General features: G+C 43.8%; 1 protein-coding gene across 1 annotated transcript in view; it reads right to left on the bottom strand.

Moving 5' to 3' along the window:
• Window positions 1–21,045, bottom strand: part of CHN2 (chimerin 2) — a 167,125-nt gene extending 146,080 nt beyond the window's left edge. Inside the window, exon 1 of the mRNA XM_074574929.1 lies at window positions 20,571–21,045. Coding sequence (XP_074431030.1) covers window positions 20,571–20,619 — 49 coding nt within the window. The 5' untranslated portion in view covers window positions 20,620–21,045. The remainder of the gene's footprint in view (window positions 1–20,570) is intronic.
• Window positions 21,046–22,403: the final 1,358 nt, after the last annotated feature.

The following is a 22,403-nucleotide window of genomic DNA, read 5'->3' as shown; positions in this document are numbered from 1 at the left end:
CACGTAACTAGAGGCTAAAAGGACAGGGTGGCTTTTGGCCAACCAAGCCCAAAAATGTAGAGGGTACTGCAACAGGGAGCATACAGATTTGGGAAGAGGCGGAAGAAACCATGGAGGGCTGCGGGGAGTTTGGGTAGAGGGGGAAACACGAGCATGTGTGAGGGGAAGGCAAACAGGGACAGCACGTGGGGTCTCACGTAGGATGTAACTGGGACCTGGTGTCATGGCAGTAGGTAGTCTAGAGGACTCGCGATAAAGAAGGTTAAGGTGCTCATCTATTCAAAGAATGCCATATTTTAGTCCCCATCCCCCGAGCTGTCCACCAGAAATGCCCCAGAAATTGCTGTCAGGACCAAGCAGTTTCAATCCAAATCAAAGCCTATGCCTGCGTTATCCCCGACAGTAAATAAAGTCTGTAAGAACAGCTGGATGAAACACAGAATTGAAACAGTTGATGGAAACAAAATAATCACAGGCTTCATCCTCACGATGAAGACTATCACACAACATTTAGCCGACCAATTGAGACATGCTGTCACTTCATTTTGATGATGCAATCAGCTCTACACGGTTGATCCATGTACTATGCGGGGACCTGCTGATAAAAGCGATGTTCTGCGAAGGCAGAAATGTCTATCCATATGGAGCTCATTGCAAGAACGAGCCTCTCTTTACACTCCTGGTTGGATTTCTCACTTATCCCCATTATCCGTTATTGAGCATTTGCAGGGATCTAATATTCTGAACCACGGAGCCAATTCCAGTTTTACTGCTCTCCAAAGCATTTCTACCAAGGAGGTTCCAGAGATTTAAGTATAAGCAGCATTTACTCCCTGTTGAAAAGATTTAAAAGTTTTATGTTTCTCAAACTATTTTTGCAAAAAGTTTAAATTAAGATCTGTGTCATCTCTGAAATTCCCTACTTAGCTATTTGATGTATAACAAGTTGTTTCCCAAGATTCAATGGGACCAAAGTGTGTCATATAAATAAAGATTTTATGTTCTTTATTTTATTATCACTTACGATCATCATGCATCTGAAAATTTAAAGTTATCAAGTTACTGACAGATTAAAAGAAATGTTTGTAGAATGTGTTTAAATTATAGGAATTTGTTTCCTAAAATGCCATGACTCAGATAATCTCTCTGCTTTTAAAGTTATCTTAGTCTCAGATGTAAAATATTTCATATATGAAAGAAGCTATTAATTCAGTATTTCAAAGCTGCAGTTTAAAAATTCTCATGGTAAAATATACTCCCTTGTAGATATTATTTATCTAGAGCTGCTGAAGAGGACAGTTTAGGTTAAAAAAAGAACCAAAAAATATCAGAAAACTTTGAATCCAAGGATTAATAATTAACCAGTTGCTAGTAATGGCTTTATTGAATTGGAAAGACAAACTGTCAGCTGCACAGAAATTCACAATATTTTTATAACCCAGGCAGTATGAATTATTGAACCTGAAAATTGGCACTATTTCTCCAGGCAGAAAAGTTTTCTTGGCACTAGCCCAAGCTAATACAATAAGTCACAGAACATCACCGTTTCCAGTCCACTGTTCCAAAGGAACAGGGGAAGAAATAAAAAAATCATAGAAAAAAAGACTGCATCCTTAGAAGAAAAAAAAAAAAGAAGTCTTTCCATGTAGACAGCAAAACAAAGACTCTGAAATGTTCATGTATGAGTACGCTTCTCCCCTCTTCCCTTTTTCCTTTAATACTTTGGCATTATAGGGGTATTGCTATCTCTGTTTAATAATCACATTTCATCTAAGTAGTTTTCTTGAGTTCCATCTCACACATCTAATAAAATACACAGTGTTTCCGAGATGTGCCAATAATGTACACACAAATTACATGTTATATTTTATTTTTTTCAAAAGTAATGTTTTATCATATGGTTGACGATTACATTTTAATATTGATGTCAACAGCAGCCCATGAAAATATGCACGTTGACTCTCAACTTTGAAATTTTATGGCTTCTCATCACTTGGTAGTAGACTCTCCTTAGCACCATTTTTGCTTTGTTTGTAATACAGAATATTGTTCTTTTTTTTCTCCGAAAGCTCCCAGTATGGTCAGCTGGGCTAAAATTCCAAAGACCATGCAAAGACGCTCTATCAAAACCTAAGAATGCCTCAGATACTAAGGAATTAGCAAAATGCGTGTACAATTATGCAATTAATAGTGCTTCCTACATTAAAGGCGTGGAATGATAAAGGCACCAAAAGGTTTTACAGTTATGAATGAGAACATACGCATGAAGCGGGGCACGAGGAGGACCTGAAAAGAAAGGCATGGGCACTGCAGAAAGCCTCTGAATAGCAGAGCAGTAGGAAGTGATTGACATGCTATATACCTTAAGAAAAATCAGATTTTGGGTGACAGATACCGGGATAAGGAGAGGAGAACCTTGCTAAGCAAATGCTAGAATGAGATTTCTGCTTTTCACTGTTTCTGAAAGGGTGCCGGCTGCCAGCTCACAGAAGGAGGAGAGGAGAGGAGTGCCAGAGCCGCGCGGGAGTGGGGACCGGGGACAGGCAGCCGGCTGGGACACCCCCTCTCTCTGGCAGCAACAAGCTGTTCAGTCTGTTCAAGCTGCCTGATGGATCTTCACCCTGCGGCTCCACTCTTAGTCAGGCTTAATAAAGCCTCCCTCTGTTTTCCTGCACATCTCCTCTAGCGCTGGGGATCACCACGAGCACTGGGAAAATGATGTGCAAGGGTGCAGGGCTTGCTACGGCAGAGGGCAGCCGCTCAGAGCAGGGCAGATGCGCTCCGCAGGAACATCCTCAGAAAGGGAGAGGTGGGAACACATCAACCCAGCTCAGATGAAAGCCTCTGGGGTGGTACCTCTGCCGCTTCTGGAATAGACCTCCCTAGCCACTAACAGCAACACATTTCATAGAATCATAGAACGATTTGGGTTGGAAGGGACCTTAAAGATCACCTAGTTCCAACCCCCCTGCCACGGGCAGGGACACCTCCCACTAGACCAGGCTGCTCAAAGCCCCATCCAGCCTGGCCTTGAACACTTCCAGGGAAGGGGCATCCACAGCTTCTCCGGGCAACCTGTTCCAGTGCCTCACCACCCTCACAGTAAAGAATTTCTTCAGTGTAAGCTTCTCCTTACTCAATCAACATAGAGCCACTCATCTTAAAAGTCGCATTAAAAATATTAATGTACTATAAATAACGTAATAAATATAATAATGTACATTAATTACAATGCACTATAATATTAAAAATATTAATGTAAATAATTTCTTCAGTATAAGCTTCTCCTTACTCAATCAACATAGAGCCAAGCACATTAAAATCATATTAAAAATATTAATGTACTATAAACAAAAAACCTGAAACCAAGCGAGGACTGCGGCACACGCTCTATACACATCCACACCATGGGTAAACTGAAATCAAGTACAAGCAGCCAGGAAGGGATGCTTCTCCAAGAGGGGTATTTCCAGGCTGTTCGGTCTCTGCATCTTACTCATGCAGCTGAACTATTCTCCTGCAAGGTCTAAAAATAAATTCGCTTTCAGACAAAGCTCAATGTTGTAAATTTCAAACACACAGAGAAAGGTTCAGAAAAAAAGCATGGAAAATATTGTATTATCATAAAGAGAGTTCATGTTTGAAGTTCAAAGAAAAAAGTTCGCAGAGCATGTGCTTCTTGCCCAAAACGGGTCAGATCAAGATTAATGGCTGGGTAATGTGACAGCTTTTGAGTACATGTATATGTATGTTGACTCTATGTTTAAACTTAAACAAACTGATCATTTTGGTTTAAAGAAAGAATGTCTGCTCTCTGTTTCATGTTTTCTGAAAGTCTTTTACCTTCTTCTGTTAACGATATTTAAAAATTACTAATCCTGCCCAGTTTTCTTTCCCTTTGAGCAGCAAGAGTGTCAGTGATGTCTTATTAAACAGTTCAATTACTCTTACGTTTTCTGACTCTCTAAAAAGCTTTTTCATTAAAAACAGCAGCACAGCTAAGTGACAGGACTTTACTAAGCTTGTTTAGACCACACCTGTCCACACTTATTAAGGCCCTTCATTAACACTTACTCCTCAGCTGGGTCTATCACAGTCAGCTGTGACAAAGGCATGCAGTTTTAGGAGAGTGCTCCAGATTTTTCCAGGAATAAAGTTGGCCTACTTTGGCCCCCCCAAAATACACCTAATTGTACAGGTTGTCTTGCTAAAACATCTCAATCCAAATTCCAAACCACAGCAGCTCAAAACTGAGACCTCACTTCCTTGGGTGCAAAAGCAGCTTGGCTGGCCCTCAAATCCCTGCATCTGAAGGGACAGTTTCTGCTAGCTTAGGCCTGACAAAAACAAACAAAAACCAGCTTTGACTGCCTAGGTTCGGCACTTAGAATGATTCTTCCTGTCAAGAATGATTATCTGCTCCCTATCTACGATGAACAGACACAAGCGCTTACACATTCACGCACAGTTTTTACAGTTTGGACATTTTTAATGGGTTTGTAACTGTAGGTAGCGTTGATACACACGCTAGGAAATTTTGACAGGACTGATAAAACCTTCGAAATCTGATTTTTAAGTCACCCTGGAGGATACATTAAATCTTGCTAAAAGGAAGCGAGCTAAATGGGGAAGAAGCGAAGCGAGTTAAACCTTCCCAGGCGGTACGGTAAACAGAGATACCACACTGGAGGCTGTGAGCAAATACATGCCACACAGCAAAAAAAAGATTTGAGAAAGTGGAAAAGGAAACCAGTGCAGCTGAACAGCAGGGTATGAGAGGTTATCAGAAGCAATAAAACATCCTTCTGAAAGCTGGAGTCGTGTCCAAATGAAGGAAACAGAAAGACTCATGAGCGGTTGCATGTTAAATGGGAAAATACTTTAAAAAAAAATAACAAATCCAAAGCAAACTCACATCACAATAAGGCAAGCCAAGGCTGCCTTTTACAGCCTGAGAAACGCCTAGCAGAAGACGTAAAAATTAACAACAACCCCTTTTTCATGTCTGAGTGCAAAGCCTGCCAGTCTGGCCAATAAATGATGGAGGGATAAAAGCAGCACTTACAGCAGAAAATAATCAAGTATTTTGAGATCTGCATATAGAGAACCCAGAGTTTGGAGAAGGCGCCATGTCGGAACATTTCTTTATGGGGGACTGGTTGTATCATCCATTTTAAGCAGAGGTTTCGGTGGAAGAGGCTATACAACAAACATATGAACAATTTGTCAAGATCAGATGATACTTATGAAAGCTTCTTAAGGAACTCATGGATGAAACAGCAGTATGACTGTCCCTTTTAAAACTGCCTCAGTATCAGAGGACTGGAAAACAGCTAACATCATGACAGTTTTATAAAAGGCCCCAAGGGAAAGCCACGAAATTAGGACTGGAAAAGCATAACAGATGACAATGTGGTTGACCAAAGATACGTAGACTATCCCATACAAGGACTGGCCAAGTACCCTGTGACTCTTCAGGTTGGAAACGAGCTGACTGGGGCACTGTGATAAAGGGCTGTATGGCACTTAAAATTTCACACATGTATAAAAAATGAATTTTCAGTTTCTTCCAATAAAAGAGGTAGGATGCATGAAATGAAATTACACAATGACAAGTTCAAAAGCAAGTGAAAAAGGTATCTTTTTAAGTAACACATTCAAACTTTGTAGTTCTTTGACGCAGGATGTTCCAAGTTTACACAGGTCCATAGAACAACTAACCAAATTCATGAAATGAAACATAAGAATAAAGTACATCTATTAAACTTCAGAATCCAGCTCTTTGTCTCAGGAAGTTCCCAAGCCACAGATTTCTGGATGCCGACAGAATATTCTGCAGAAGTTTACTCAGTGCATTCATCCTGTTCTTACACTCTCTCCTCAGGATTTGCTGGTGGCCACAGGTGGGAAGAAGACACGGGGCTGTAGCTGAGCCTGTGGCCAACACTGCACAGCTCCTCCTAGGCAAAAATGCTCCAGCCACGCGCCCGGGTGCCATGCTTCAGCCAACTGCCCAGCATGGGCAAATAGCTTGCAAAGTGACCGAGAACAGGGAAAACATAACGGCCACAAAGTCATCTTACAGGAGTGTTTGTTCCCCTTCATACTTTTTCAGCTCACCTATCTTCTGCTTCATTTATTCTACTGCTTCCAAAGGCAGGGAAAGCAAGGACCAGCATGAGCGAGGTGTTTTGAGAAAGTGATGCCAAGGGTTGGAGGTAGTCTCCTCATACTTGTACCATTGTAAGGCTGATTTTTACTTTCCTCTTACAAAGGCTGCCCAAAGAAAAAAATCTCTCTGATGAGATAAACCCAACAGTAATACTGCAGATTCAGACAATGAGTAGCATGTCTGTTTTGATTCCCATATGCACTGAGGGGAACTCTACACCACTCTGACAGGTCAACTAGCCCTAGAACTTCTCAGAGAAAACCTGAAGCCAGACTCTCAGCTGAATTTCCCCAAGGCCTGGTTCCTTAGGAACACAGATTATAAAGACTGGTGTGTTTACTAGGCAGAAGGATGGAGGTTTGGCTGTTTTGGGAGGAGCAATGGGAATGAGATGAAGACAGACTGGCCTAAAATTTGGTTTGGTTTCAAGTAATAACCTCACTACAAAACTCTTTTTTTCTTGGCATTTCAGAAAGCTGATCTGGGCCTGAAGGCAAGTTTCTCATTCTTTCTTAGAGCTCCCTCAAATGAGAGATGGCATCTCCCATTACATGGACTGCAGGCTCCAATAAATCACAGAATACAGTAAACTGAGCTGACTACTGAGTCTTACCCATAAGATCGTATTTCTTTAAGTTTGTCACAACCTGGCAGGTAATCAGAAAGAAAATGCCCTTGCTCTTTCGCTTATGGGAGCCTTAGATATACAAAAAATCCTGAAGTCATTCCTGCTTGACATCACACGATCAGACTCGGTATCTGCAAGCAAGATAAACATATTCATGGTGGGAAAAAAAAATCTGTTAAAATAAAATATGCAAATGCTTTCAGGCTCGCATGTCATTGATACTTCGGAAAGGTTTTGTGCGCCCACGATGTTTCTCCTTTCAAGGGTGGTAGGGGACACGTCCAAATCGCTACCTCAGCAGCTGCTATTCCAAATGGTGCTCAACAGCCCCAGAAATGAACAGCATCAACTTCTTTAAGTGCGTAGCAGTGAATAAATCTGTTCTGAAATGTTTACTAGGGAACAGTCTGATCATCAGGGATGGGGAAAGTCAGTATCAGACTAAGTCACTGTCAGAACATAAACCCAGGATAACACTGATCACATCATTGATGTTACTTGCAGTTACTCACCTGGTTCAAGCGTAAGTCTACCTAATCCCAAGCCTAAGCGTCGGAAAGCTTTACATTTGGAGGGAGAGAGTACATACGAAAAAGGAGGAAAAAACAAAAAGAAATCTATCTAAATTTTACTGAGACAAAGCATATCCTAAACTGATGTTACAAAGAGAATCAAAAATGTACAAGACGTTAGTGACACACTATTATATAAAACAAAAATAAGGGAAACTATACTAAGGGAAAAAAGGAAGTCCTCAATACGTCCCTTACATGGGCCAAAGTTCCCAACGAGGTCCAAGGGGGGACCTCAATTCATTCTCTAATGCATTCTCTAATGAATTGAGAATGTTTCCTGACAAATCTTCTACTTTTACTCCATGTTGATTTTGATTTTAGTCTCTGGTAGTAGCTGTCTGTTTCCAGTCTTCTGACTAACTTCTTTCCAGTTATGAAACAGGTGCTGTGAAGATTAGTTAAGAGCTTACAGAATGATGAAAAAAGTTTTTCTTTAAAAAATCCTGCTATTATTAAGCTCCTGATTACGTATTACAGTATATCCAGGATTTTTGAAGTTAACATACTTCTTACAAACTCTAGACAGTGATGGGGTTTCTTTCTATAAAACACATCCCTGTTAGATGAATTTGTGTACACTTATGTTTTCTAGACACTCTGGATGCTTTCAATCAATACAGGAGTCAGCGTGCAGTTTTCTAAAGCTGCTTAAGAGGTGAAGCTGAAAGCCTTTTCCTGTAAAGTGAAAGTAAATTACACTACTCAATTACACTTACAATCATTTTATATTGAGTTTTTTCTCCTTTAATTTTTGAGAAGTCTGTTTTGATAAGCTTATTACGCATATTGATAAGACGGATCAATTATTTAAAAAAAAAAAATCAACCTGAACCAGACTCCCCCTCATTTTCACCATTTAGGCTACAGTACTTGCCGATAACTATGAATAATATAAATTTTAAATTACACTCTTCAGTGAATATATTTATTACTGTCGTATCTGAGCAAGAGGAAGCAATTGCAATATCAAGTGATGACACGTACTCATCAAACCGAAAGAGATCAAAGGATCTGAACCAAATACAAGACAGAAAAGGCTTTCATAAGCCAAAGCCCTCTGCAGCAATTCTTTGAAGACAATGTGCCTCCTCCTTCTCAGTTAACAGAATTAAAGAAGAAACAGCTCATGGGGGAGCAGGGGGCAAATTCCCACTATTTTCCTAACCATTCTCGTTCCTGTTATTTTCTTAAACATACACATGCATTTTGATACATGTAATTAATAATAGCACGCCAATTCTTCAACGTTTTGACTGTAGTTTACACCCACTCATTCTTCTAGCATTCTTCAAGTTACAAGATTTTTGGGCCCCAAACTGACGTTTATTCTATATTTATGCAGCCACCAACCTCCCTTCCCGTGGCCTTTTCATGCAATCTGTATATAAATGTATGTCGGCATAAACGAAACAACAGTAATTATAATATCCTGTTCAACAACATTCAGCAAAGTAGACCTCCAGTCCTGACTCTTGCACCTCCTGCGTGCATGAAATGAACGCTCCTAACTCACAACGACCTGTTCTGTTTAGCCAAGTATTACTCTGAAATGAATCATCTTTGTCTTCACATTGTTCTACCCTTTTATACTTTAACCATCATGTGATCGGCTCCCATGCTAAACAACACGAAACTAAATAAAAGAAGAAAAAAGCCTTGAAAATGGCAGGTTTAGGTTTAAGTTTCTGATGTCAAGAATGCATTATGTCTTCTGAGAAAAAGGGAGCAACGAGCTTTCAAGAATATATCACACAGAAAGGAAAAAGAAAGAAAAGAGAAGCTTAGCGGTACTCGACAAATGAGGATAATTAATGCTATATTTCTACACCTTTCAAGTCAGTGATCCACATTACTATAACTTAACAGCGTTCAGGAACAGCTGTTCCAGAAACACTATCCCATAATATTCCCATGTCTAAACATTTTTTTTTTCATTATAGCTCGTTAGCCCTTTTTTTTTTTGAAATAATTTTCATGTGCAAACAAGGCCATATTACAACCTGGACACATCTGCCAAATTTTGTATTTCTAGAAGAACTCACACAGTCTGTGTTGATTTCTTAAGTTGCCAGTGCTTAAAGATTTACTGTTACATTAATCATTAAAAGCAATACACTTAACTCTTTGGATTTGCACTTAAAATTCATTTTTTCTGGTTTATTTTTAAAATCAATGGTACAAGGCAATTTAATGGGTTTGGGAGGAGAATTTCTTGTTTTTTCTTTCTTGGAGCTTATTGAGTGAACTAATCCATCGCTTCTGAAAGGAAGCAAAACGACTGTTTAGCAAAGCACAAACAGCACTACCCAGCAACGCCACCCAACAGCCTGCCCGGGAAACCTCTCCAGTTTATGTTCAACAACGCTTTTTTAAATTGCAGGAGAAACCACTCAAACTGCAATTCGGAAAGCCACCACAGTGGGCTCTCCAGGCGCTGCATGGATGGAAATGCAGCTCTCGGAGAGTTCCGTAAAAACCCGAAACCTTCTATCCCAGAAATCATACTGTATTGTGTGTGCACCTCAAATGCTAGCACAGCATAGGATGCTTCTTCACTTTGACAGTCAACTGTTGGTTCAATTGGAGGGAGAAAGGTTATTACCTAATTTTCCATGGCCGGCGACTGCTGCTTTCAGGTATGAAGCTCCCCTGCTTGTGCGCTCAACTCAGAAACACCAGACAAAGCCTGAACCCAACATTCAACGTTTCGTATCAGACCTAAGGCTTTTCTCTCCCACATGCTTAGATGTACTCATCTACTACCAAAATGACCAGAGGTTCTACATTAAAAACCTGTAAAATTCTCCCTCTGTTAAGTAACATGGCCCGATACAGCAACCCGCTTTGTAAAGAGGGTTCAGGATCCTGTGTTCTTCTCTCTACACAACCTAAATAAAAACATCTCTTTTTCTTGTCTACATAATTTCATAAATTCTCATCAATCTGACATCTACTTACCTCTATCCTCCAGTTCATCCGTTTTACTTCTCAATGGCTTACCGATTTAACGCTGTTTTTAGTGTCAAAATGGAAGAGAAGAAAAAAGCATGCCTGTCAATCACTATTTCCATAGCTTTTAATTTGCCTCCCAGCCTCAAGCACCCACTCAGGAGCACTGAAGTTTCATCCTCGACAGACAGTTCTATTTAAGTCATTATTTACTGTTATTCTCTAAAATTAAGCAAAATTTCCAACATGCACCAATATGTTAGACACAAATGAGCATGAGGAAGCTCAGAATTGAAATCTGTCTTTCCATTTTTGTTAAGACATCAAAGGGTTCAATATTCTTTCAGTAAATAAGTTTGTCAACACAAAACAATCTAACTACATGCTTCAGACTGCAAAATAAAACAACTACGGAGCTACCACAGCACGATGCTAAAAGCTGTCCATCATCTTGGTTTGCCTGGCAGGAGATCTGGAGTTATGGAGAGTACGCTCTCTCAAGAAGCGGGTATTTATACAAATTATGTATAATTTAAGGCTTGTACATAATCCTTGGAAACTCATCACCAATGAATTAACATGTTCTATATATACAGGATGTAAATGCACTGAATATTAAATATGTTACGTACCAGTACTTGGAGGAGCGGAGGTTTAGTATGTAGCCTATAATAATTTGCCCCATCGTAACAGCAGATGCTGCTTTAATGGAAACTGCATAAAAATACTCAGATAAGCAACTACCCAGTCCTGTAAGCTGCTGATTTACTACTTCAGTGCAGTGGGAACAGAAGGTACCAAGCAGCTTGAAGGGTCAGGACTTAATACCTTGTGCTCATAACGGGTTTTTCATTTAGAAAACAAGATCTTTTACAAATAATTAATTCAGCTTTATGACACTTCTGTGCACTACAGAAATTTGGCTGCAACATTCAGGTTTTTTGTAAAGCCCTAGACCTTGGAACTTTGAGGAACCTTATACGAAAAACTTATATGAAAAAGCTGTAGCTCTTAAAAGTTCATTAATTGCTAGCCTTAATATTGGAATCGAAAGAATGAAATGTGATCCAGCTGTAGCTGGATCATAAATCCAGTTGGGTCACGTGTTCAGAAGGCAAAGGAGAAGAAGGAAAAAGCTTTTCAATCAAAGGAAGAAAGAGGGTTTGAGACAAATCTACCTACTGTTCTATACAGCACCCTGTTAATAAGATTTTCCTATCAAGGTCTCCTTGCAACATAGGTGTGGGGTTTTGGTTTTGTTTTTAACCTTCAATAGAGAATATCAACATTCCATATTTCAAAACCACCCCAAATTTTTCCTCTCTTTTAGGAGCTCTTGGCTGTAGAAAGCAGGACCTAGAAGTCACGGTGTGCTATCACAGCAGTAACTACTGGCTATACACATAAGAACAGCAATGATGGATCAGATCTGTAGATTGATTATCTCCCACAGTGACTATCAATAGATGCCTAAAAAAGTGTAAAAGGATACAGCAGGCATATAGCGTATATATTTCACCAGTTTCCCCAGCCTACGTACAGCTCAGGGACTTAAGACAGAGGTGATATCATTGTGTTTAACAGCAGCAGATGGATCTTTCTCCTGTAAAAGTTACCTAAATGTGAAAACAGCCCATGTCAGCCACTAGCATCCCCAATTTTCCATGCCAAAGAGGTCCACAGTTTACATATGCCTCTGTGCTAGGAAGCACCCAACCCTGAACACCTAACCAGGGTAGGGTATGGTTCACTATTAAGCTACACATGCTCAACCACAACGTAACCCCTCCAAAGTGGGAGATACAAAGGCTGGCACTGTCTGCGGGGCCACAGCACTGTACGACATGCAGAAATAGTACAGGGCTACACACACACAAAGGTAGGGTTCAGCCACACAAAAAAACCATCAAACTACCTTTAACAGCAATTACATAAAACACCTCAGAAAAGCTGAAAATGGAGGATCTGTGTGGGTCTCTCACGATCCTCTCATCCTCTCCTCTTTCCTTTGGAGCACTCTGATCTAGTTTATTGCGGAATTAAGGAAGAAGCAGCCTGGCTTCATGCGGTAGAAAAATATTACAACAAATACCCCATGTCTTTTGATGGCCAACTTACTTAATGCTGAAAGAGATGTCAGACTTCTTTGGCTTTGGACCACAGCAGAGGCCCTCTGGCACCCTGCACATCGCTGGAGCCGAACCACCAGCCTCTCCCAGAACTTCTGCCTGCCCTTGCAGTGGCTGTGCCCACTGTGCCTCCACGTGACCTGTGCTTGCCGTTCTTCTCCCTTGCCATAACCCGAAGCCAAACATTCAACTGATCGATTTGTCAAAACAAGATAAATTTTTAGCAACGATGCATCTTCTCAACAAGCTGAAGCTCATTTACGAACTGAGGTCTCCATCTCTTCTAACACTCAGTTTTCTTCTTTGATGCAACAAAAAGCCTAACTCCCCCAAAAGCACCTCATGACATGTTGGGTTTTTCAAAAGCTACAAGCAATGTTTAAACAGCCAACAAGAAGGTGAGAAGGAAGGAGAGGAATGGCTACATGACAAGCTTGTAAGAAGAAATTGAGAAATGTGACTTGACACACAGGTCGCTGCAGGTGACACGTGATTTACTGATGATAGGAAAGAGCCCACCTAGTACTTTCTATGCTGTCAGTAATAATACCATACTGGAGACACCTTGTCTCTGGGGAATTGGGCAGCTTGATAAAGCTATCCTCAGAACAGATGTCTTATTTACTGAACTAATTCTTTTGTGATGACCTTGATCAATAATACCAGAAGCAAGGCGTGCGACACTTGCGCGTTCTTCTGAATTTTAAAAACCCTTTAACCTCTCCTTACCTTACCAAACACATCAGCCTGTGCTTTCAAGTTCTAACGTATTCATCGGCAAACTTCAAAGCACGTTAATGTTACGACAACACTATTGCAACATCAGTTTCCTTCTACCAGGATATGCTCACCCTCCAGCCCTGGGATTTGGATTATTGCTGAGTAAAACAGGGTGATGAAACTATTATTGCTGAATTGAGAGTGATTCATGGTTAGTAATAACCACCTCCAAATATAAAATTCAAATTTACTTGCTCATAATCAAAGGTCAGAAAAAGACAGCAAGAATGGGTCATTATTCATAGCAGTTAAAATTATACATTTACACTAGCTACTGTATATAATTCTTAGGCAAACTGAGACTACACCTGTAAAGAATAGGATATATATAGAATTACAGATTTACAGCTTCTTGTATAAATCCTGCTACATTTCCCTGCAACAAAAGCTTTTTCATGCAATATTAATGCGCCGTTCCTTCACGTGCAGTTCTCCAAATATTTAATCTCCTAAGCATCTCCTCCTTTTGTAGGAGAGAAGAACAAGCGACAACAGACTGGCTCCCCAGCATGGGAACACCTTCTGCCAGCACTCAGTGTTGGAAGCAAAGCAAACCCAGCCGCTGCTGCCCTTTCACCAAAGGTATGCTTTCATTGTATATAAACAAAGCAACTTTAAAGAAATACTCTTTGTCTAAAACACCGGGCTTACGACTTGCCTATCCACTGTAATAGCCAAATTATTATCGCTTGAAACACGTAAAACATAATGGGCACAGGGACAGAGGAGGATTGTGTCTAATACTCTGCAATGTACAATATTCCTGCCTACAATCGCTCGTCGCTTGGCATATCTAAGCCTTCTCAGAACCATCAAACAGAAGGCAAGAACTAGTGAATTGAACTGGTATCCAAAAAGGTCATCATCATGACAGCATGAAAGACTGTTCGTCTGATCCTCCACATATGTCTCCGAGACAAGCAGATCCACAAGAAGAATAAGACTTTTGCTTTACAGAGTACCAATATAAGCTTAATTGTGAAGCAGACATGCATTGTACCAGTTTCCAGGCTGTTTTATTCTCAGTAATCACAGCCTACACATTCAGTAACTAACTGTTGGACCAATCACTACATCAGAATGGAGTACTTTGGCATTTTTCCCTTTTGAATTTTTATTATTTTTAATAAGAATGGTGAGTTCTATATAATCATCAAATACAAAAGACTTCAGCTTTAATTTGGAGCAAGAACACCCTGGCCAGCAGAAGCTTGGCATGAGGAACAGAAATAAAAAGATCTCTTATTGCCCTTTTAAAAATCAAAAGTAGCACCTTATCAGCATAATGGCAGCATTATTTAAATAGCTTTCATGTGCCATTTTCACAACACTATTTCTATTAAATCATTGAGAATAAACATATATTTTCATTTACTCATATTTTTCCCAATTAGAATCTCTCTGAATCTGTGTACAATAGTAAATTCATTTCTTCTCACTTGCTTGCATCTTAATTAAAATCAGCCTCTGTTGACTTTCATTTTTACAATACATCTGCCTATTTCACATCGTAGCACCTTCGTGACCCCCAGAGAGTCATGAGCCTTTAATATTTTATTTTGACCTTGTTAAGTTACTGGAACCATCAAAGATTTTTCTTCTTCCCTCAGTAAGCGGTTTTCTATCCTTCTCGAAACACGGAGTATGTGTGAAAACACGTTGTTGAGAACTATGCTGCCTTTCAACAACGGATCTCCATTAATTTATTTAAAAAAAGCAATTTGTTGCTTTTCAATTTATTACAAGAATTAGTTTATGAACCATAAACTTCATTATTAATTAAATGAGGATCGCTGCTTAAATGACACTTAAAGGCCTTTTCCCCTGAGTTTCAGGACAGAAAAACAGGGTTTGATTTTCAATTAAAAAAAAAAAATCATCACTAATTGGTGATTTTAAAAGAATTTATAGCGGTTGTCTTCTACGTAGGTATCTGAATTTACAAAAGCAGGGGGGTTGTGGAGGGAAGCTGTACCTTTTCTTAGAGCAGCTGATACAGCTGAAAAGTGAAAACACGCCGACGAGACGCACAAGCCCTTCTTCAGGCCTGTAGCGGAAAGCTTGCCTGTGTGTTTAAACTCCATCATTTGGTCTAATAACAGGTATTACTTGAAATGCACGCAGCACACGAAGAAGCATCGGCTCAGACAGGAAGCAGAAAGGCGCACAGCTATCCCTCCAGCCTCCACACCTGCCTTAACACCCGCAAAATTTATCTTTGGAGCGCACGGAAGACACAAAATAGCAGGTTTATGTGTTTGCCTTGGGTCTTCACCCAAGCTCTCCCAGTGTTACCGCTCTCACAGTACAGACTCAGACGTGGGCAAAGGTTCTGGCACAGAGAAAGCCTGGTTAAACACTATCGTTTAGCAGGCTTATATTCGCATTTACCTTCAGTGAGGACCCCTACCTGACAGAGCGCCCGAGCTATCTAACTGTTCGAGGGAGGCCACCTGGCAGAAGACTTTTCAAGCAGAGCTCAAAGCCTTGAAGTGACGTCCAGTCACTGCACACTAGCTTTGGATGGCACAACTGCGCGGAGGCCGAGACGTCTGACATTTAGGAATACCGCTGCGTGGAGCCTAGCTGGGAAATATGCTGGGTTGTTGGTTTTTTTTTTGCTCCTCAGACAAGCAGAGCAGGCACAGCCACCAAGGTCTCTTCACTCAAGCTCGTATTTACATTCCAGCGAGCAGAGCCTCAAGTTCGTCGGTCGTGTACAGTCGGTATTTGGCTACTGGGTGGAGGAAACTGGAGGCAGCTGGTGACAAAGTGGGAGACGTAAACTGTTTGCCAGGAAAAAAGCTGAAGAGTTTCAACAATAACCACAAAAAAGTTTAAAAAAAGAAAGAACCGAACAAGTGAGAGTAAGGGTCAATGGTAAAATGGGGAGCGGCAAGGGAATATGTCTATTTTAAGGAGAAAGCAGCATGAAGGAAAGCATAGAAACATGTGCAGTCCTCTTTAGAGGACAGAAGAGAAAGAAAAAGGTGCTGCTTGTGGTTGGATCAGCACTTCATCTAGGGAGAACAACAAAATTTAGGGGCTTGCAAGGAATACAGCTAATAGGGCACCCGGGCACGTGCTATAGATTACAGGAAAGTAAAGTGGAATTCCCAGTGGAAGTAATTATAATTTCAGCACTTCATACGCTGTGCAGATTTACCCAAGGTCCAAAGCAGAACGCTTAATTTGAGTGCTTATCATGCCCACCTTCTTCCCTCAGCACAGCATACCCCCTTTCCCCCCCAGCCACCGTCAGACACGGCTGCTGGTGGTCAAAGTGCAGCCTAAGTTCTGACACCGAAGGCAGAGAGCTATATATAAAGAAATACAATACAAATACCCACGACTCTCCTGTAGATTTTGTTACCAGTGAGTGGTAGCTTACTGAAAAAAATCCTTCATAAGCTCCCATCAGAGGGGGCCTGTGACAAGTACCTAATATTATTGAAGCTATAATTAATACCCTCACAGTGGCTGTTGAGACCAGTACACGGACCACAGACACGAGCTCTGAAGGAAGGACAAGTTCCCTAGCTGTGAAAGCAAAGGAGCAACAGATTCCTAAATACAAATATTTGCTTTACTATTAGTTGACAGCTGAAGTCATAGCTCTCCGTGCCCCATCTGTCCAACCACTACAGCTAACCACCTAATGTCACTGTGCAGGCTCCAGGACAGAACCAAACTCTGGTCTTTAATGTAGACACAAGTTCAAGTGAAGACTATAAATCCTACCTGCACGTTTACAGAAACATAAGTGGGCAGGCAGAATACCTACACCATAAAATTCTTGGGCAGCTTCCTCACATCAAATATACTTGAACTGCTTAACGTTTTTCCTCATTGATACGAATTGGCTGGAATTGAAACAGAAATGTCACATTGCAAATGGTCACTTGCAGCAACACATTCTTAGGCTTCAGCAGCCAGCATTCAGGAGCAGACTTTTCTGCCCCCCGGGTCTAATGTGACTACTTTGTTCCTACAACACATCTGTGTTCACCTGTATTACGAATACATGATTTTAGAAAAGAAGAGTAGAGAGAGACACTGTCTAAGAAAGGAGAACTATCTGTATTTTAAGAAAGGCAGGCAAGAGACAGAAGAAATCATCCCTTTAAAAAAGTAAGTTAAAATTCCCATCTGCCATTCGAACTCTAATTTCTACTATAATCACCCAGTCAATAAACCCTTTTACTCCTTATAAGATGGATTCTAGCTAAGCCTTGCCTTTCCATGCAGGCAATAGCAGCTAACCAAAATCTTCATGGAAACAGAAGGAACCTATAGATGCTCTGCACCACTTTGTGTTCAGATGGGCCAGAATCTGGCTATCAACCACTGTGACTTGTACTCACACATATGCAGGTCAGCTATTACCCCAGAAGTTCTTAAAAAAAAAAAAAAAAGATTGCCTGTAATTTTACAAATATCGTATCCTAATGCTCAAACCTAACCATATATTTGGATGTTATAGACACTAATTTATGGACAGAAGCAAGGCAGATCTTCTGTCATTACCTCAAACCAACAGCAAACACCAAGAGTGGTCTCAAACTTGAATTATTTATATGGTCTCAAGACGTACAGCTTTATTTCTTCTCAGAATGTTTGTATATGAGTATATTTAAAAAAAAAGAAAAGACATGTTTTGTTGGAGCTAAAAATGTATTTGCAAATACAGGATTATATGAGCAATGCTTTAATTTGGCTTCAGACGTTCCCTATGAGATGGACAAACGCTAAACTGCTCTTAAAGATGGGAAAAAGATCCAGCAACACATTACACAGCTTGATCCAAGCCAAGCATCAAGTCCATGTCAGAGCTGAGTCCTGCAGCATGGTATTCTGCTGTTAACCACGAACTTCACTTCCTTTTTCCATTAGTAAAATGTGTAACCTTCCCTCTTCCGTGAAACAGAAGTAATGATACTATTTGGAAGTCTTCATATTGGTAGGTTAAACATACATATAAATTCTACCAAATTAAATTTAAAAGCAAGACTGTTTGGTTAGATTATCTAAACAATATGCTCTAAGACTTGCTGAGTTCTGAGAACTGAAACCACAGACAGCCAAAATACAGCTGCACGCAGTCAGATATGGTGCGTCTGCTAATATTGGAAACTTTATCATGCTGCAGCAAATTTAACTTGTGATTAGTATGTGCATAGAAGAAATAAAGACTGAATGCACTGGAACAAAAACAAAAAAACCCTCCAAGGTTGTAAGTTATGAAAGCCAAGGGCACTCAGTTATTTTATGAAGCACTTGACAATATTTATTAGTTGTACTGCTCTGGCATCTAAGAGCCCCAAGCATGGGCCAAGGCTCAGCTGCGCTCATCCTTGCAAAAATCCAAACCAAAAGATAAACTATAAACTGCTGTAGGCTGTAGCTAAGGGCTTTATACGAAGCAGGGTACTGTCAAGTGCCAAACCCCCTGACTTTTAAGTATGTACATCTAAAGCCCAGAGCTGGGTTCCTCATCTAGATGTTAAGTTTGGTGCTGGATTCACCTGCTGAGTGGGAGGCCACCTGGAGTCAGCTGCTATGAGCTGCTTGGACCAAGGATGTGCCTGAACTCCCACTCTTCCCTGCAGGTCAGGCATTTGAACCAAGGCTGCAAGGCAGGCACATCTGTCATTTTGGGAGACAGATCCTGCAGCCTGGATTCAGTAGAGCCAGAGGGGATTCAGAGGCACACACTCTGCATCCCTTCTCAGAAGCTGGAACAGTATGCAAGAAAGACCTTGGGATTCATGGACCAAGGAGTGGGGGGGGGACATGCTTCTGCAGCTTAACGGTGAGAGCACCAAGGAAGAGAGTCACAGGCTTTTAGGGTTGTTTCTGGTTTTATCACATAACTTACATGTAAAAATATACAAATGATCCATAAAATAAAAATCGCATTGCCCAAACAAGTACCTTAACTAACAAGCTATTGAGCTGTGTTGACTCTTGCTTGTTTACATTCTGGTCGTGTAACTCTTGCATCGCAAACATGAAAACAAGGCAGAATTTCTCATGCCTACTTCTTTCAGGTGCTTTCTACGTAAGGCAATCAGGGCTTGCAATGTTCGTATTTTTTATTAAAACAGTTGGAATAAATATTTATTTTTAGGAGCCAGTTCTTTCTTTGCATCTGGCTGTAAGTGTCACACGCTGAAACGGTAACATAGAGTAAGTTGTGTAAGTCACACACACCATCTCTAAAGAAAAAAGAACATAGCTGCTCATTGCCTTTTAAATTTATTTATATTTTTCTGCAGTTGTATTGATAGTCAAAGGAGACCGTCTGCTTTTCACAGCACATATTGCTATGTTTAAGAAGCGCTCTTACAAATTCTCAATTTGGCACCTCAAGCAAAACACTGAGTCACGAGTCCCTGCGAACCCCAAAGTTGTTCATCCTCCTATTTACTCCTTCAGCCCACTGAAACGCCAGGATATTACTCCATGCCGGATTCTCCTCACTTAAACATTAGAAGAACTGCTCGCTGAGCTGAGAGGCGGGCGGCCGTACTATTCTAGCATCACTTTCAATTTCAGGCTGTCTCGACTCAGAAATGCACCGTAACTTTTCCGTCTTCCCGCGGCTCTGCAAGCAGCCAGCCCTCCCGGTCAGCGGGGCAGCAACGCCCCCCCAGCACCCCCAAAAAATCCACAGCAAGCGCAAAGCTCCGCACCCCCGCGGCGCAAAACCTGGGGCGGTTTTTCAATCTGGAGCATTTTTTTTTTTTAATCCGCATCGGGAATATAATGGTTCCCAGTATTGCAGAAGAACTCAAAACGCCCTGGCTGCCACCAAGGGGCAGATGTGGCTGTCTGCGACCGGCGCGGCACCCCCGCGCAGCACACCGCGCAGCACACCGCGCAGCGGCGGGGATGCGGGGCCGGTCCTGCCCCGCGGGGACCGCTGCAGGGGACGCCCGTCAGCAGGGCGAGGTGGTCTCTGAACGCCCTCGGCCACCCAAACCCCGAAGCGGGGAGCTCCCGATAACGCCCCTCCCGGGCCGGGAGGGATGCTGCTCCCCCGCCGAGGGAGCCGGCGCCGGGGTCTCCCCTCGCCCCCGCCCCACACAAAGGCACGGTGGGGAGGCGAGTCGGGCCCCGCCGAGCCCCCACGCCGTCCCCGTTCCCCGCCTCGGCCCCTGGCAGGGGCATCGCCGCCCCCCCGGGGGATAGCCCGCGGGGGGCTCGGGGACCACCGCGGCGGCTGACAGCGGGGCCGGGGGCGGACGGGACGGCGAGTCGCTGTGCAACCAGGTAGCTCCCTGCTTAAAATGGAGGGGAGGGGAAGAAATGCGGCGCTCGCCGGAGAAACTTACCGGAGGAAACCGACGAGCCGGACAAACTGGAGTTACTGGATGCGGCCATGGTCCCTCCTCCTTGCCCCTTAGCTGCGAGCCCCGCGTCGGCCCCCGCTGCTGTCCGGCCGCCGCTGCCGCCAGCCCATGGCAAAGTGCCGGAGCCGGAGCCGCGCCGAGCCGAGCCGCCGCAGCCCGCGCTCGGCTTCCCCGCGCCACAGGCGAGCGGGGGGCGGCGGAGCCCCGCCGAGGCGCTGCCGGCCGCTCTGCGGGGCTGGGCGAAGCCGCTCGGCGGGTCAGGGAAAAAGGCCCCGCGGCGCTTTCCAGTGCCTCCCTCCGCCTGAGGAGCCGGGCTCACCTTGTGGCGGGGAGAGCCGCCCTGCCAGCGCCTTCCCTCGCCTCCTCCCTTCCCGTCCCTTCCCTTCCCCGCCTCCTCGCGGGCAGCGCTGACAGCCCGCCGGGGAGACCCGCCGCCGCCCGCCCGCCGCAGCTCCCCTCACGCACACAAAGGAAGCGGCGGCGCTGCCGGCCGGGCTGCCGGCCCCGGCTGAGCGGGCAGGGTGGGTCCCGGGCGGGCGAGCCCCGGCGGCGCGGTAGCCCCGCCGAGCGGCGGCCAAGCCCCTTTCCGGCCGCCGCCTGGCACGGGGCTGGCGGCGAGCGCGGTTCCTGCCATGTGCCGGCGCCCGTCCCGCCCGGCAGCGCCTGTTGAGCGCCTCGGCCCGGCGCCCCCCTCGGCGGTGCCGCAGCGCGGGCTCCGCGCTCGGCTCCGCTCCCCCGGGGCGCCGCCGCCGGCGTTCGTCCTCCCCTCCCCCGGAGACCCCCGCTACGGCGGGCTGCGCACCTGGGGCAGGGCTTCGCCCCCCACCGCCCTTTGTCCGCCTCCGTTCCCGCGGCTTGCCTCCTCTCACCCTCACTTATCTTCCCTTTTCCTTTTATTTATTGTTTTTTCTCCCTCCTGATACCCATTTTCTTAAAAAAAAACAGCTGCCAGGTGCGCAGCGGAGGCCGTGGGCGCTGCGGGGCCCCGGCCCCGACACAGTTGGGGCTCCCCGCGCACCCACCCCCCCGAGCGCTCTGGGGGGGACACCCGCAAAGGGGACAGACCAGCCCGGGCCGCTGCCCTCTGTCTTGATGGGGGAGTGGGGAAGAGGAAGAGCCAAGAAAGCATGGCTTGGAGGCTTCCTCCCGTGGGCTGCCCTTCGTGTTTCCTTCGCAGCCCTTTATCGCCAGCCAAAGCTTCCATCTCATCTTACAGACGAGGGCGAGAAGGCTGCAGGAAGGTGGTGGGCTGCCAAATAACGGCTCTCAAAAGCCCAGTGGCATGGCAAAGTCTTGCTGGCACGGGAGCTGGGAGAAGCCTACAAGCCATTTGCCGTGATGATGGTTTGTGCAAAAGCCTGCCACGTTTCGTAACAGAGAGCCTGTAACGCAAAAGTTACTTCGGGACGGGCGAGGGAAGCGCAGTAAAGTTCCTTTGGCAAACTAAGCCTTACCCACCCAGCTACATACTGCGTCTCAAGCCGCCTGACCTCCCTCTAGCCCGCTCCCAGCTGCTTCCCTCTCTTCCCAGAGCCAAAAATCCAGTCCCGGGCTCCCTCAGATCCTATAGTCGGTTCCCGTTGTATTTTTGGGATGTTTTGGTTTGGTTTTTTTTTTTTTTTTTCCTCGGGAAAAGAGGTACCGGGACCCCCTCTAGCGGCAGCGACACCCGTAGCAGCGGTCCCCGCCGCGGCGGCCAGCGGGGCCCCTGCCAGGAGCTCTGGGGACAGCTTGCTTTTCCAGGTTTGGTTTTGGTTTCCAGGTAATGACAGCCTGCTCCGGATGAGAAGGAGCGAGATTTTAAACCCGGCGTTA

This window comes from Larus michahellis, chromosome 2, assembly GCF_964199755.1.
Source record: "Larus michahellis chromosome 2, bLarMic1.1, whole genome shotgun sequence".
NCBI lineage: Eukaryota > Metazoa > Chordata > Aves > Charadriiformes > Laridae > Larus > Larus michahellis.
The sequence above is the reverse complement of the archived record's forward strand: the minus strand, read 5'-3'. Positions and strand labels throughout refer to the sequence as shown.